At 37.0% G+C, this 17,077-nt stretch overlaps 1 protein-coding gene across 1 annotated transcript in view; it reads right to left on the minus strand.

The window, feature by feature from the left end:
- Nucleotides 1–894: 894 nt before the first annotated feature.
- The window catches only part of TMEFF2 (transmembrane protein with EGF like and two follistatin like domains 2), a 225,789-nt gene continuing 209,606 nt past the window's right edge, over nucleotides 895–17,077 (minus strand). Inside the window, exons 8-10 of the mRNA XM_070581697.1 lie at nucleotides 6,664–6,787; nucleotides 4,702–4,860; nucleotides 895–1,223 (exon numbers count right to left, since the gene is read on the minus strand). Coding sequence (XP_070437798.1) covers nucleotides 1,127–1,223; nucleotides 4,702–4,860; nucleotides 6,664–6,787 — 380 coding nt within the window. The 3' untranslated portion in view covers nucleotides 895–1,126. The remainder of the gene's footprint in view (nucleotides 1,224–4,701; nucleotides 4,861–6,663; nucleotides 6,788–17,077) is intronic.

The raw sequence follows: 17,077 nt of genomic DNA on the forward strand, positions 1-17,077 counted from the left end.
TTCTAAACAAAGTGGTTATACCTATTTGTATGCTCAAAAATGCATATCAACTTCCCACTAAGGTCTTTCAGATGCAATGCGATTAATTTTCTTTCTTATCGCATCATATAAATATGCTCAAACATATTTCTCTGTTTTCTTGAAACATTATCATCTTAGTCCATTTCAAGTAATTGTGTTGCATTAGCCATAAAGGTATTCATGAGGTATTTGGTTGTGATTCTAACTTCTTTTTAAAGAGCTGTATACTATAAATATAGCAAGGTGCTTCTGAGAATTCATGATTTTGTGTTTCACATTTAACGATGTTATTAAATTTTTCCCCTAGTTGTTAATTCCACTGACCTAAATGGAGAAGATTTTGTGTTCTATATTCCTAACATGTAACTTGTTCTGGACCCTTTGGATATATGCACTTCACTGGGAGATTCTAAGATGCTTCCCAAATCAAAACCAATATCTTCTTTCCTTCTCCCTTATGAGTTATGAAACACTTTCCCTCCCCTTCTTCTTTGATTTAATTTATTTGCCAGAGATTTTTCTGCTCTGGGGCTGAAGATGGAGGACCAAGGAAGAAATTCGATGAAATAGAGATGATTCAAAGATCTGAAATATTTTATCCTCACTCGATATAAAGTAAATTATTTTTTCTCCTTTCCAATAACCATCATTTCCCTTGATCTTGGAATCACTCAAAACCTAGCCACTGAGTCCTGTATAAACTAATGCTCTGTCCCAAGATCTGGAGAAAGATGAAATACTGGTACCTGTACAGATTGTACTAGCTTGATTATATTTACAGTTATGAGATACCGCAAATTTAAGAATGCCGATTTTTTCTCATCACTGAGTATTTATTATATATAACAAATACATGGGAAAGAAAAAACTATATTGTGTGATATAAATAGTTTATTTACATTACAGAAAAACATCAAGACAATGTATACTATTTCAAATATATCCATACATAATCAAATATAGCTGTAGTACATGTTTTCATTGGTGTAGATTACCACAAATGCAAGGCAACATGTGTAGATCTCTTGTCTTATTCTTTTGTCTATAATACTGTATTGTGTAGTCCAAGCTTTCGGTAGTCCGGCCACTGTGCAACATGCTCCCTTTAGATTAACCTCGTGGACGCTCTTGTTGTGTTGTCTGAACTGTAGTGCCCTGTATTTTGCTTCTGTCTGTGAATTCTGTTGCTTCTGGGACATTTCCTAGAAGGTTGGAAAGTTTACAAATCTTAGTCCAGTGCTATTCTAGAATCACAGAGTGAAGTTGTGGATTAGGCAAGTTATTAAAATATTTCAGATGAAAGAATTTATTATTAGTAGAGGCTGGGATTATTTGGGAAGAGGTGTTCTTTTTTTTTTTTTTTTTTTCCGCTTCTCCTTGCAGTTGTCTTTAAGTGTCTGTTGTGGAGGATCGAGGAACAGAGGCAGAAGCTGAAAAGGAAGTTTACCTAGTCCTCAACTGCTTACTCATTAAAACACAAAGAATGACTCAGCACAATGCAGTCAAGCAAGTCCTGAGCTCATCTAATTTCACTTTAAAGGTCTTCAACAATTTCATATTGTAAATGTCCTAGGGGTGAATGTTGTATTGACATTTCAATGCTGCAAGTTTAAACCCTATCAAACCAGAGGATGAGCCAACTGTTAATATCTGATATGTAGTGGAAAGGGATCTTGTTTTGTATTAGCCTAATATTATTTTTGTCCATTAATACTGTAAGCTAAAGACATAAATTGGTACCAATTATTTAGCTTCTATAAACAGCTAATATTCAGTCAGATTATCTGTAAAGCTCTGATCTTGTATCTTTTCTCTTGTAATACAAGGATGCTTTGACAATGCAAATAAGAACAACATAAAGTTCATATAAAGTCCTATTATAATAAACTGTGGGGTATCAGAGAATATATATTCATATATATGTTTATAGATGAATAAATAAATATACATAGTATGTGTTTGTGTATACATATATATAAATATATATATATATATATATATATATGGTCTTTTCTGGGGGGAGGTCGGCAAAATGACCATGGAGCTGGAAGTCACATTTCCAGCAAGTGGGAGGTGGAGACAAAAAGACTGAAAATCCAACTTCTCAAGATGGTAACTCTTTTCATTCCAGAATGTGTCTCTAGATGTCCATATTTTTTATGACGCACATTGTATTTAGGAGGGCAGTGGTTTAATTAAAATAGTAAAGAAAAACAAGGAAGAGAAATTAGAAAAAAAAGAAAGTGGGAAAAAGAGAAGAGAAAGAAAAGAGGTGGAAAAGGGGAGAGATCAGGAGGGGAAGAGATTGGAAGAAAATAGGAGAGAATGAGGGACCTCAGCTCTGTGAGATTTTGTAAATCTCTTAGCAACTAGATATGTTGGAATAGGTCTTGACAGACATGTGTGGCCAGGTCGCTAGGAAGGAAAGGTTTAGGGCTGTGGGGGAGATGGCCTAATTGGAAAGTCTAGTTTTTAAGCAGAATGTTTTCAAGTGAATGAAATGAATCCACACTGGGAATAGTGTGGTCTATTGACTAGTACAACTCCTGGAAAGGCTTTGGAAGGCTTGGATGTCCTAGGATAGCATTGAAATAATGCTAATTTAGCTCATACGCTATTTTTCCTTCTCAAAAGTAAACAGAGGATAGGGTTGGTTTTGTTTAAACATGGAAAATGAAAATGTCCATATGCCTTGATAAAATGGCTGGCTCTCATTTGGAGCTCAGTTTAGGTTGTCTTGAGCATCAGAATACACAACATCATGACCTGCCAAGGGCACTATGAGCAGTGATTAAGTGCGCAGGCTCTGACACTAGGCAGGCTGGACTCCATTTCTGCCCTTGTTGCTCAGCTGTGTAAACTCAGCAATTTGTTAACTTCTCATACCTCAGAGTCCCTATCTTAAAAATGGGGATAATTGTTCCTTCTTCATAACATTATTAAATGTATATATGTGTGCCTGTGTGTGTGTGTACACACATATATGATACATACACACACATATAGTATATACACACACAATTCCTGGTGAGGTAAGGACTCTGCGTATTCCAGTTGTGTTTATTATGTATGGAAATGGAATTGTGATTAATAACAGACCTGAAAACATCTGCTAAAGCATTTAAACTTTTGCATTTTTGTCAGTACATGAAGTAGGAAATCAAATTGTTATGAGATTATATCTATTAAATACGAATTTTGTTTTTCATGTACTGATATTCCTTAGATATTAGAAGGCTCCAGACTCTTAGAGTAATGTGGTGCAGTTTCCTGTGTTTTAGATTCTTTTCTTTTATACTCTGTATTTTTGGTTACTTGAGTTATCTTTTTGTTCCCCAGAATCTATTTTAATATAATCCATTGACTCACTTGGCATCTAAACGTGAGAGTCGAGTTGATGAACTCAGCTTGGCTTAGAGCAGCACAAAGCTCCAGTCAATGATCTACCCTTAAGCCTTTCTGCCAGGCAAGGATTTATGAACCATATTTTGTCTCTTTCAAGAGCAAATGCCACACTTGTCCTTAAAGAAGATAGTGCAATACAGATACTGAGATATATTATGGTCTTTATTTTCTAAAGATATGATACCTTCTTTTATTTTCCTGTCTTTGGAAAATAATTTTTGGGGAAACATTCTGATTTACTGTGAGCTGTACAAATGAATGGAAGTCTAAATGCCTTGTGAATTTGGCGAAGACCTTGAGAAACTTCCTTGGAACTTTTTTCTCAAGGAAAATGAAATTGGGTCAGAAAGAAGTATCTTCAATAATGCTTCTGGTTAGACAGGACAAAAATAACATGCATTTGATTTAGAATCTAATTCTTGGTTACTATGAATTTACACTCTGGTGAAGTTAAGCAAGTACCTGGCCCCACTCCTTTACTCCAAGTCCAATGTCAGACATCACTGACTAGTCTTGGTTTTGTTTCCTGTTGAAAGTGGATGAGATCTCTGTATCTCTGTCTACCTAGCTCTCCAGGCAACAATGACCATTTGGATTGTTCTTGGGGTTTGATATAAAAGCTGGTTGTGAGATTCGTTGTATGTTTCCATATATCAAAGGTTTTAATGGTCTATAACATAATCTTTCTTGTTATAACTATTTTCTTTGAATTTTGTGATTAAAAGCTATTTTGTCAACTTAAGATAAAAATGCATTTGCTGTTTTTATCAAATATGTTAAAAATGATTATATCTGAGAGTTATACTTGGAAACATACGTACCATAAATGAGAGCTGTAACAATACTTTTCTAGGCCTTATATAGAATCTGTTCTGACCTCATTTGGCATACTGATCTGGGTAAATAAGAAACGCTGTTATTTAAATAGTCTGTTAGAAGTTTGAATGAAGACTGACTTTTCATAGTTAAAAGAGAGAAGCATATTTAAACAAAGACTGGAATTATATATTAGAAATAAAAAAAAAAGACCTTCGCTTTGAAAATAAATAATCCCCATCATAATGCAAAAATAAGGAAAATAATTTGTTCCACTCCAGCATGAAAATCAATGTCTTTTCATTTGGCTATTCAAATGCTGTTATGATGAGGAAATAGGACTCCAGAGAATGGATGGTTGCAGAGTCCATGAAAGGACTCATAATTAGAGTGATCTGATTAAGACAAGGAGGAATAAAATCTCCCTTTATTTGAATGGCCTTGAGTATCGTTACTGACCTTGTGATACAGAGGACCACCACACAGATGACAGCAATCTGGATCGTTCCAATCACCGCTGCGATTAAGACGTACTGAAATCGTACAGGGCCGGGGACAACATAGAGAACACTGTAGTCCTTTTTTTCACAGTGTTGGCCAGTATAGCCAGCATCACACCTGCAAGAAATTATAGTGTCCAGTTACCTGTAGCTGCTGGATCCATTTTTGTAGGTGGCCGACAGGCATTTATGTTCATGATGACATTAGCGCTTTTTGTCTCCCTCTCTAAAAAAATGGTGCTTTGTAGATATGGTTCTCAACTACTTATTTTCAACATGACATCTTTGTGTTTTTGGTTTTGAAGATATGTGGGTTCTTTTTATACTTATAATAATGAATTCTGAAGATTGGAGGATTGGTAGATAATTTGTGATGATAATACAGAGACAACAGATGTCCAGGGATAATTTTCTCTCTGTTTTTTTCAGGTGAGCTTTACATTTTATTTAACTTGCTGTTTAATCAACCTAAGTCAACGAGATTATTTGAGAAAAGGTTTGTTTCTGATGACATGGGTATAAAAAATAGGGCTATGTATTTATTTAGTTTGGGATAAAGCCTTCTTTATGTTACCATTAGAATAATTGTTGAAAAATATTAGGGCCAGAGGTACAATAAGAGTAATTTCTTTGATTATTATGGTCATAAAGTCTTCTGCTTATGTTAGAGAGTTAAATTTCAGAAGAAAAAAGTAATTATGATGAAGGCAACCCTGTTCTGTAAAACAAGCCCACGTGCTATCCATCTGAGAAGCAACGCTACCTCTCACTCAATCAACCTTCACCAGAAAGCTCAGGGAAACAATCTGCGTGTTAAGATTGACATTTGACAATGAAATGAGAAAACAGCTCACGTAAAAACAATACTAATGGGGAGCTACTTGTCATTGACTTTGTGCAATTATTTGAGTACTGCACTTTGAATTCCTGGTCAGTACATCCTGGGCTGTTTCCTCTCTGCATCAGAAGGGTTTAATGATGGGGACTCTGCTGAGGATGACACGGCAGCAGAAACAACTTCCCAGTTATGTTCCCTCTGCCTGACTTCACTGGAAGGCAGGTGCTAGTATATTCAGTGAAGGAAAACATGAAAGGAAGCCAGTTCTTGAGGAGAGAGGGAGAGAGAGAGGGAAAGAGAGAGGGAGACAGAAGAGAGAAAGACAGAGAAAGGGAGAAACCCCTTTCAATGTATAGCAACACACAACCTATTTCATCATATGCCACTTGTATATTCCTTTAATAACAACACATTCGTTTTTCCACTTTGGCTTTACCATCTCTGAAATAATTACGTTCTACCATGAATATTCAGCAGATATTTATATTTATTAACTAAATCCAGGCAAGCAATTTCTTTGTGTCTCAAGTGAGTTTGAAACTGTAGAGGTGTAGCTAATAATCTCACTATACAAGTCACATGGATAGCAGATCGACAGAAAAGAGTGTGCGCCTAGCAACACCAAGACTGATCATATTTATGAGAAGACCTGAGGATTTTGAAAAGGTGACCTCCCCAAAGCAACTATGTTATCTAATGGACAGAAAGGCCTCATCCATTCATTTGTTCGAGAAATATTTATTGAGCACCTGATATGTGCAAAGTGTGTTCTGTGCCTAGGGGAAAGTGGTGAATAAAACAGAGGAGCCTGTGTCTTTAAGGAGCTTGTGATGCCCAAAGCACAATTTCAAATTATACTAGAAAAGTATACATAATAATGTGTTGCATAGTACTTGGGTGTGTAAGGCACACACATTTTGTGATTTGCTAGTGGGAGTGTGTGTGTGTAGGAGATGCAGAGAAAAGCTTTGCTGCTGATCACTCATTCAGGCAGAATGCCATCCAACTCTCCGTAAACATCCAGAATTTAGTTTTCACATTTTTACTTTATACATTTTAAAAGTTAAAGGGTGAAAATATTACCTGCAAGATGGCTCCTGCATATTGATAGAATGTTCACACTTTCCGTGCATGCAGAAGCCGTTGTAATGTTCTGGGCAAGGTATGTGGTGTTCTCTGGCACTTTCTTCTAATTTGTTAGCATTCTCTGTGAACATAGATAAAAGCAAGCACCCCTTGTAAATACTTTCTTAGCCTGGTAAGATCAACCAGTACATTAAGAAGCAAAGTACAGTAGGCAAAGATATTTTAAAACGGCAAGAACTAAAAGGCCATGTTTCAGAAGAAAGAGGGAGACGGCACTGAAAGACAGACATCGTTACAATTGTGTTTTAGAGATGAAACTGCAAAATTACCCAGGGCTTTTCATGCTTTTATGTAATTTCCTACATCTTTAACAGCCAGTGGTGTTTCTACGAGTTGTCAGAGAGCTTTAATTTTCCTTGTGTAAAGACCATACATTGATCATAAAATAATTCAAGAAGTAATTTTCTATTTTTTGAAATTCAAAGCCCAGCATAATGTCCCTAAAAGTAAATTGCTGCAATACCTTGATACTTGCTCAACGTGGGAGCTTAAAAGTTAAAATACGGCAGCGTTCAATTGTTAGACGTTTTCCAAAACTAAATGCAAATTTTAACAAATGTATTCTTTCAGGCTTTTTTCATCTACGGTGAACATGAATTTTACTAGCATCCATACATTTTCTTATTGTCAAAATAAAGCTATTGAAGGAGCAAATGTTACTTCATAATCACTTATGTAGACACTAACACAGCACATACAGGATGCTATAAGTGTATTCTAATGCATAATATTTGGCCGATGTTAATAATGCTATGTGAAATTTAAACTTATGATAAGGAAAAAACTTATGTTCTAAAATGAACCCTTTCGCCTGTCATTAACAAGTTTCATTTGTTTTCTTATGTTTCTATGAAGATATTACAATATTTTTTATGATCTTTTTTAGTCTAAATATATTTGCTTCATATTTGTAATGCCATCTCTAAGAGGTCTTTTGATTCTTTATGTTCATTTTATAATATAAAGTTTTGCCTTTTCTGAGTGTCTTCTATAATCTGCGATATCCTTTAAAACTCCTCTCCAAACACATGAGAAATATAACTTTCTTGACTTCAATCTAAAGATGCTCTTCAACACCACCGTAATTGGTCAGCAGTAACGGAAGATTGAGAATGAATTACTCTTTTAATGAAATAGATTATTTCCAGATAAGGCTATAGTTTTTTATTATTGTGCATCCCTTATCATTTTTACTGGCTGTCACGGATGATGAGCATATTCATCAGGAGAAAAAAACTTTTGGTATTACTGAATCAGACAAATGTATTACTTATGTTGAAGCAGAACGGTAACATATTTATATATTTTAAGATCTAGGTGTCATCTACAAAACATTAAAGCTTGGTAAATTGTTAAATATGTTAAGTGCTTTCTGTGTAGAGATATTTATATACATTGCTATGATGGATAATATTTCAGATTACATATCCAAATTAATATCGGATTCATCATCAGTATGCTAGAGAAACTGGAAATGGCATTGAAATCATTCATTGGTTCTATATCTGTGTCTTTTTACCAATTTAGGTGATTTTTTGTTTGCATTATACTATTTCTATTTTGCTAATTGCCGTTAAACTGAAGGAATCACTTCCATGGAAAAGACCGAGAATATACAGAACCTTCTCTTTCAGTTTCTCCCGTTCTTCAAAGCTACTTTGGAATTTTGTGGCATAGTCATTTTGGTAACAAACTGCCCCTGCAGTGAGCAAACACAGCAAAACTGAAATGGATAATGTAGGGTGAAATTGCCAATATGGGAATATGTGACCAAAATGGGCCACCACGGTATTTCAATGCACCTCGAGAGGCTTGTGGTCATTCATGAATCCATGGAGAAAACTGGGCTCATCCTGCGCCAGGGCCAGGGGGCTGCAAGCTAGAGTGGTCAAACCGTGCACCTGCTGGTTAAAGGCACACTTTAGCAGTGGGTTTTGCTGGCCCCACTGTTGATGTAATGAACCAGCACTGATTTTCACTCTTATTTCTGGATCTTCTCCCCATAACAAGCTATTCAACACTTGTATTTAGTGTTCGTTAGTAACCCTTCAGTGCTTCTGCACACCTGCATGCAGGAGAATTTCCTGTAACTTCCCTGCATTTCAGCTATAAACTATGATAGTGTTTTTAAAACACATCTTATTAGGGGCTATTTTTTTCTTTCTGTCAGTTGCAAAAGAAGATAAAGAATTTTCTTAACTCAAAATCTAGCTTTTAGGCTATTTCATTTTTAACTCTGTTCCTCACTCCATACTGTTTGTTTCTGGATTTGTACCACATCCACAATTATGAACTGAAGTCCAAGGGCAAAATAAGAGCTTGTTTGAGTGAGGTTGTTGTCTTAGTATGATAAGAGCTATGTATTTTCACCAAGCTCATTCTCCAGACATGGTGATCACATGGGAGGGGAATAGTTTCCATCATAAAATCTGCTAATTAGTTTACTCCATTCCTTATAAGCTTAGGGTGCTCTGTTCGTAGGATATTGTCAAATAAGAAAGTAGAGAGATTGGAAATAAATGAGTAGAAGAAATGATTGCTGGGAAAGAAAATGAGGACTCATCAATACATGTCAGCAAATTTATAGTCAATCCAACGAAGTAAACCAGTTGATTGAAAACCTGAATACATAACCGCTTCTAGTAATACAATAGACATATTTAGAAATGAGATTTAAGTATATTAAGAAGAGTAGAGACACAGAAATCTAATATCCCAACCAAATATGCGTATGGACCATAGTGAAGATTTGTGATTCTGATGTTTACGCATAGGGACTCAAGCAACAATAAAGCATTTAAAGATTTAAAATCATATAAGAATGATACTTTGGAAGTCTGTATGTTCTCTCCAGTGGCTGATGATGTAGACAACAATTTCTCTGTCCTCCATTTAAAAAGAGGTTTAATGTAAAGGTTGTGCTCTTTCTTCTGAGAGAGATGCTGATGATGGTAGAAACTCTTCATATCTTTGTTTAAAATCCTCTACCAGTTTCCTGTTCAAATGTTTACAGATGGTTTGTTCTGAAAGAGATCTCGACCCTTTTAAGAAACAATTCCTGGTATAATCTGGGTTATTTGCAGCAGAGCTAACAGGGCTGCATGCCTATTACTAGTCAACACTCCAGTCAAGAGCTATAAAAGCACATTGCTCTAAAGCACAGCTACAGGTATTGTGTCTATCCTAGTGATTTCAGGAAAAGAGACAGAGAGGGCTGAAGAGAGAGAAGGAATGGTGAATGGCAAGGCCTTACCTCACCATAAGGTAAGTAGAAAGGAAATAGAGCCAGGCAGAGGCGTTCAGAGAGTTAAATCAATAGAGCCAGAGTGGGGTGTATGTGTGTGTGTTTACCATTACTCCTGCCTTCTTCTCCCCAAAAAGCTGGAAATAAGATGTCATTCAGAGAATTAATCCATTAAAGTAACACATCATGGGTCAAAGCAGAAATATGACAGTATAAAATTTGACTAAAACTATTCGTATATCTGAAGAAAGAATGTTTCCCTTTGGACAAGGGTCAGAGCTTGGCAAAAAGAGCATCTGCAAGTCAAGTTGTGTCACCTATTCAAGTGCTCCTCAGAGTGGTGTGCCCCGAGGAGCCAAGTGAAACTAGGAAACCCAGAGGCCCAGTTGCAGAGATGGATGCACTAGGCTATCAGCATCTGATGCTGTTAAATATTCACTCAGTCAGCCCATTTCTCTTGTTTACTTTAATTTCACTTCTATTCAAGCCTCCTCATTGGGAATGGCTTTGACAGTGTCACCTGAATATCATATCCCTCTGACAGTTATCTATTTTGTTTGAGAGAATTGACAGGTTTTGAGTTTCTATGCCCTTTTTGGGGCACAAATCAGCCTTCTTCAGCCCACTCACTTCTGAGATTTTCTATGATCAAATTTCTGCACCTATTGGCTAGAGGACCAGACCCTACCCATAATGCACTACAGTCTCGGAGGCTGTTTGGGCATTGGTCGGATGATATTTCTCTGGAGATACCCCTATTTTGCTTTCATCAGGCTTTTCTTTCGAATATAAACAAATCCTTTAGACCACTGATTACCGAGGAAGGTCTGAGAGAAAGTTGGAAAGATCCTAAACTAGAAGTATCATCAAGATTTAGTGGATGTCTTGGAGAGGCGGATACCTACTACATATTTTTAAGCAACTAGAGTTGTTCAATAGGGAGATGAGTCGTATAGTGAAAGAGTGAGTTTCTGGTGGTGTTAAAAAGGAGCTGTGCTTTCATCGCTCAGATGGTGTAGATTGTTACTTTGTGATGGATCAGATTATTTCAGACCTCTAGATTCTTTGAACTCTAATATTTACTTCTATTGCTAATATTTATTATAAGATTATTTTTGATACTCTGGGAAAAATAAGTGGAGAAATAGGGATATTATTCAGATACAGTAGATGAAGGAAATCACTTTGCCTTAATTATTGGGAATTCTACTTTTTCAAAGAGTGTAAAATGTCTTAAATATTTACTATGTCTACAAATCAGGCCTAGCATAATGTGATCTTCATTATGTATTGTCTTCCTTGTGGGGAATAATATGTTTTTGGATCGAAATTCAATTTTTTTTTCCTGAGGATTCTCCCTCTGCTAACATCTGCTGCCAATCTCCCTCTTTTTTATGTGAGCCACTGCCACAGCATGGCCACTGAGAGACAAGTGGTGTAGGTCTGTGACTGAGAACCACGCCTGGGAACCAAACCTGGGCCACCAAAGTGGAACACACTGAACTTAACCACCAGGCTACCGAAGCTGGCCCTAAATTCAATTTTTAACATCACGCTTTAACATCACAAATTATCTTGACCAGCTCATACTGATAAGTTGTACAGTTTGGTTTATTATCTTTTCAACTGTCTTTTCCTGTGGGCACACAAAAGGTGCCACACTTTTCCAGCAAACTAAAAATTTCCACTTTGAATGTATTTCTATAACCCTTCTATTTTTTTATGTTTAATAACAGTACAAAGAAACCCAGCACTGGGGGGTTCATACTTGCACACCTGTGGTGATCACTTGATTTTACCCTTCAACTACTACTGCCATATCTCCAAAGCAATTTGGAAATAATCTTATTTAACCAACTAGGAAAAAACCTACCTTTCTTTCTATTATATTTATATTGTGCCTGGGACAGAAATAAATTCTGAATTTAGAAGTAAAGTCATGATTGTCCCTGTTGTTGATTAGAGCTGGTTTCAAAGAATATATATAATTCTTCTGATTCCCTCTCCTTATCTTATCGAGTATGAACATGTGAGGTGGCAGCAAAGCCTCATATCTAGCTTGAATTGCAATCGAAGTTTTTTAAAGACCGGAAAAGCATCCTATTGAACGGGTTCTGAATGTAATGCAATATGTGTTCTCACAACTGAACCAGTTCCATAAGAGCCTCACCTGCTGTTATAGTTTCTTCGAGGCACAGATGAGCAGATGAGAAGAGTCTCTCCTTTTTTAAGCCTCTAGGACAGAGACTCAAATGAGAATGCTAGATAAAAGTGACAGCCTACTGCAAGGGACATGGAGGCGTTTAAGGACACAGTTGATTCTCAAGTTTTGTAAAGAGCAGAGACCCAGTCACAACATTCCTAGTTATTTAAGCTCTGTTAAGATTTAGAAAGATAACTTCAAAACAGAGACCAAGTCCTTCAAATGCTACAAATTCAACATTTTTTCTGCAAGTTGAACATTATCCTATTTTTTCAGAAGAGCAATTAAAACTATGTGGACCCAAAATTTTGCCAATTAGGCAGTGGTATGGGTTGGGAGCAGGATGGATGGGGATGGAGAGAAATTCTTTCTTATCTCACCATCGATCAGGCACTAATATAAAATGTGAAATGTGATTATCCATCTCACCACTTGCGTGCATAAATATTTTTATTGGACATAAAATTAAAATAAACTGGAAGAAAACTAATTTTCATGTTACTACATTCTCAGGCAGGGCCCTAATGATATTATTCAAGAATTGCCTGAATTTAAGTTGAAAAAAGTACCAGCATCCGAAATAGCTATAGTAATCTGGGGACCGGAGTGATGGAAATGAAACAATACTGGATGATTATTTACATGGGCTTTTGTTATCTCAGTTTCTACTGGTAATATATTTACATAGATAAAGCTGAGAAATCTGTGAAATCTTGGGAGAGAAACTTGTATGTAACACTTTAACTTACAAAATCCAAATACAATTATTATAATTCAAGGATTTGGCATAACAAGGCTCACACAGATTTAGCTAGAAATTCTAGACTCCCAACAAATAAAGAAAACATTCTTTTCTGTTTATTATTAAAAGCCAAATAAGCAGATCTTCAGCCTTTTGCTCTATCCTCTGACTTAGAACCGCCCTGCCTGGCTTGAGATGGCAGAGCCCTCAAGAGTAAAGAGAGCAAGCTACTGGGAGAAACTGTACTCTTCCTCAAATGGTCCTTTTTGAACTTCACCATTCAGTCAAGAGCCTATTAACTCTCAGCAAGTGAGTAACTCCTATAGGTTTAGAGGATTTAGCTTGAAGACCTTTTAAAAATATAGTATTTTATGGAACTTTAGAGTCTTTGACAACACTTCGTAAATATCAGGCCTTGGGAAGAGGTAGGGAGTCTCGAGCTGGAGTTGCCTTAAGCTTATCTGTGGCAATTTGCTGCCGCTCTCCCCACTGAGCTCTGGCTGCAGCAGCCTTTCTCACTTGAAAGCTACTCTTCAAAGGCAAAGTTTACTATAAACCTTAGAGAAAGAAAAAAATTATGGGAAGTCATTTTATGCCAAGGATATTCCGCTCCCCTTCTTTCTTTTGTCTTGCACTAAATTTATGCATTTCTGGCCAAATTTCTTTGATTAGTGGCTAATCTGGGCATATTTTCTCAGTGAGCTTCTTTGGTGGCAGTACTGAAAATGACGACCAAGTGACGAGAGTCCAGGTTCTGTCCACTTTCACCTTCTGGGCTATGTCAAGCTCTTTTCCCCTCCACAGGCTGCATATGCAGAAATGGATAAACTGTTCAGATAAACCTTCTCAGGTGACCGATTTGTTTCCCTCTGGGATCCTGAAGTTACTAGTCAGCAGAGAGTGTGGGGGATTTACACTGGAGCATAGGCTGGAGCAAACACAGTAGAAACATCGGTTTTAATAATGTAGACAGGACAAAAAACGTGACTTTCAGTCATTTGTTATACATGTATTTCTTGAGTACCCTCCTTGTGTCTGTCACTGTGCTGTGGACTGTGTATGAGACACTGTTTATCTATTGGTTGTTTCCCATGATTTTGCTTGTTGTCTTCTAAACCCTCCCAAGGAAACAGATTCTCAAGACATAATAATAGTAAACATATCTACAATTACTTGCGAATCTACAACATGCCCTTCAAGGTAGATTTATAAAAATCCCATTTTGTATAACTGAGGAAACTTAAGTTCACATAGGTTTAATTACCTGTCTTAGAAATATACACAATTGATAAGTAGAACTGGGTCAAACCCAGGGCTCTTTGCAGTGTAACAGGCAGACCACACAGTTAAGAACTTATCAAAACACAAGACAACATCTGGCCTCCATTTCTTACTTATTATTTGCCCTTTATGATGCCTGGCTCTTTAACCCACCTGGATCCTACCGCTGCTCTGAAACCAATTCTTTTCTTTTTTCTTCCTTCTCCCCTTGGGAGAGATATCTTGTCTAAGGCCAAGCCATCATGAATCTCAACCTCTCCATCCTCCTCAAGGGCTCTCTCCATCAATTACCTCCTTTCTCTCCTGTAGCTTCACCTCTTCTTCATTCTTTGCTTCCTGCCAGCAGCATTTAAACATTTTGTGTGTGTTCCTTCTTAAAATAAAAGTTTATAAACCACTCTCAATCCATGTCCCTTGATGGACTTCTTGTCTCCTTTCTCCTCTTTACACTTAAACTTCTTAAAAGTGTTGTCTCCTCTTCTGTTCTTCACTTCCTGCACTAACTCCCATTCACTCTTTAACCCACCACTCTCTGGCCACCCCTTCAGAGAAACTGCTAAGACCAAGCTCAATCAACAACATCTTTGTTGCTAAAACGAGTATCTCTTCTCAGACATCAACTGTCAACCGTCCCAATCTCAGTAACTGATACTGCTGACCACTTCCTTCTTTGTGAAGTCTTCTCTTCCCTTGGTTTCCAGATCACTGACCTCTTGTTTTTTCAGTTGTTCCTTCATAGTCTATTTTGTAGGCTCTTGTTTTGCAACTGATGCTTTAAGAGCGAATGCTTTCCTAAAATTCTTTTCTTTTTATACTTTAAATACTCCCCCTGAGGGAACGTCGTACTCACTCAATGCTTCTACTGTCACCTAAATGCCTCTGATTTCCAAATTTGGATTAGCCAACACAGATCACGTTTTTATAGGTGATGACACTTTCATAGAGTTTCATATCCACATATCAAAGTGCGTAGGATCTCTCAGACACCTCAAACTCATCAGCCTCTTCTCCCGCTTCCTTCCCCTTCTTATCCCAGGCATATTCATCTACTCATTGACCCAAATCAGAAATCTCGGTTTCGCTTTCAAATTGTGATTGAGTAAATCATCAAGTCCTATAATTTCTACTTAAGTATCTACCCAATTTTTTCATTTTCTGCATTTCTACTGCTACTCCCTGAGATCAGACCATCACTGTCTCTCAGCTAGTCTCCAATCTTGCCTCTCCAAATCGATTTTCCACACTAGAGCCAGGGTAATCTTTCTAAAAGAAAAATATGAGTGCATGATGGCACTGATTAAAACCCCAAAAGAAACAATTCTTGTTATTCCTTATTATTCCGCCAATGAATTAAATTTTAAAATCACTTAGAAGGCCATTCAGAATCTGGTCCCAGCTTCTCCATTCTCACTTCTTGTAATTCTCTGGTATCCTCCTACACTCATCAAATGAAATTTCTCTCTGCCCTCTAGGACTTTCCAAATGTCATTCTCTTTGTCTGGTATGCTCATTACCCCTCTTTGTATCATCTACCCAACTCCTACTCATCATCAGGTCTCATCACTGACATTACTTCCTCTAAGAAGCTTCTGTAATGTTCTCCCTGCCCACTCAGTCTGGGCTTACGGCCTCTCTTACTTAAAACCACTCCTCTCTCCTAGCACTTTTCACTCCAAATATTCTTTGTTGTTTATTTGTCTGTGTGACACAGTAGTTCATAAACTCTTTGTTAAAGGCAAGTATTAGATCTGCCTTATTTATTTATTTGCTGTTGTTGTCTCTGCACCTAGCACAGACCATAGCACAGAAAGGATAATGAACATGTAGTTTTTTAAATAAAAGAAGGTTTCCCCACTGACACAGTTGCCCAGCCTGGAGAAGCTGCAGAACAATATCCAGAAGTTATACCAGTAGAAAAAGGATCTTAACATTGTGTCATGGAAACAGCTTTTTGTCACGTGAGGGTGGCATCAGAAAATAACCTAAAGGAGAGCGAGAAGTGCCTATGAAACAATGTCTGCTGTGGGGGCTACAGATCCTGCAGAAAAGGACCCAGAGAAAGGGACGTGGTTCTTTCTTTCTACAGCTTCTGGTGGGGCTCATGGAGAAATGTGATCATCTAGTTTTTAAAATAATATCCTCTCTGTGAACTAAGGAGGTGTGATTATAAAGCAATGATATATAATCACCTTCACTTAAAGAATGAAAAGTATGGGAAATTTAGTTCTTCTGGGTGGAAAAACTGGTATCAGCGTGCATGTCATACCTCAAAAATCACACTGGAACCACGTAAAGGCAATTCTGAATGCACAGATTCTCATTTGGCCATTCACACTGTGCCTACAGTATCGTCCGGAAGTGAGAAATGCTGGTTGAAATTTTTTAGGACAAGAAGGAAGGAAACTTTTATTAAAAAAACAAACAGAACACAGGCAAATGCATTTCAAAATAGAAACTAGGATAAGTTAATAAAACATTTTCCTTACTTGTCTGCTTCTGAATACAACTATGCATTTATTCTCATACTTAAAAATAATAGATGATAAACTCCAAAACTATGGTGCAGATACACTTGAGGACACTGCAATGAGGAAGGCTAGTGACGAGCTTGGTTTTCTGCAAGTGCACTCTAAAAAGAAGTGGAGAGCTTTTTAGTTTCTTCAACCAAGGAACAAAGGGATAGCTTTTACTCTTCAATAGACTTTTGTGAACAGAATCTCAAAGTGCTTAAGAAAAGACACTAGGAATAATGTAAAATTCTCTATGGAAACAGGTTTAAAACTGGACTTCTTTTCTGGAAAAAATAAAAAGAAATAAGTTCCATAAAATTTGTGGTAAAAGCATGTCCAATAGCTAGAAATATTATATAATGTTTAAGTGG

This window comes from Equus przewalskii, chromosome 17 (genome assembly GCF_037783145.1).
Source record: "Equus przewalskii isolate Varuska chromosome 17, EquPr2, whole genome shotgun sequence".
Lineage (NCBI taxonomy): Eukaryota > Metazoa > Chordata > Mammalia > Perissodactyla > Equidae > Equus > Equus przewalskii.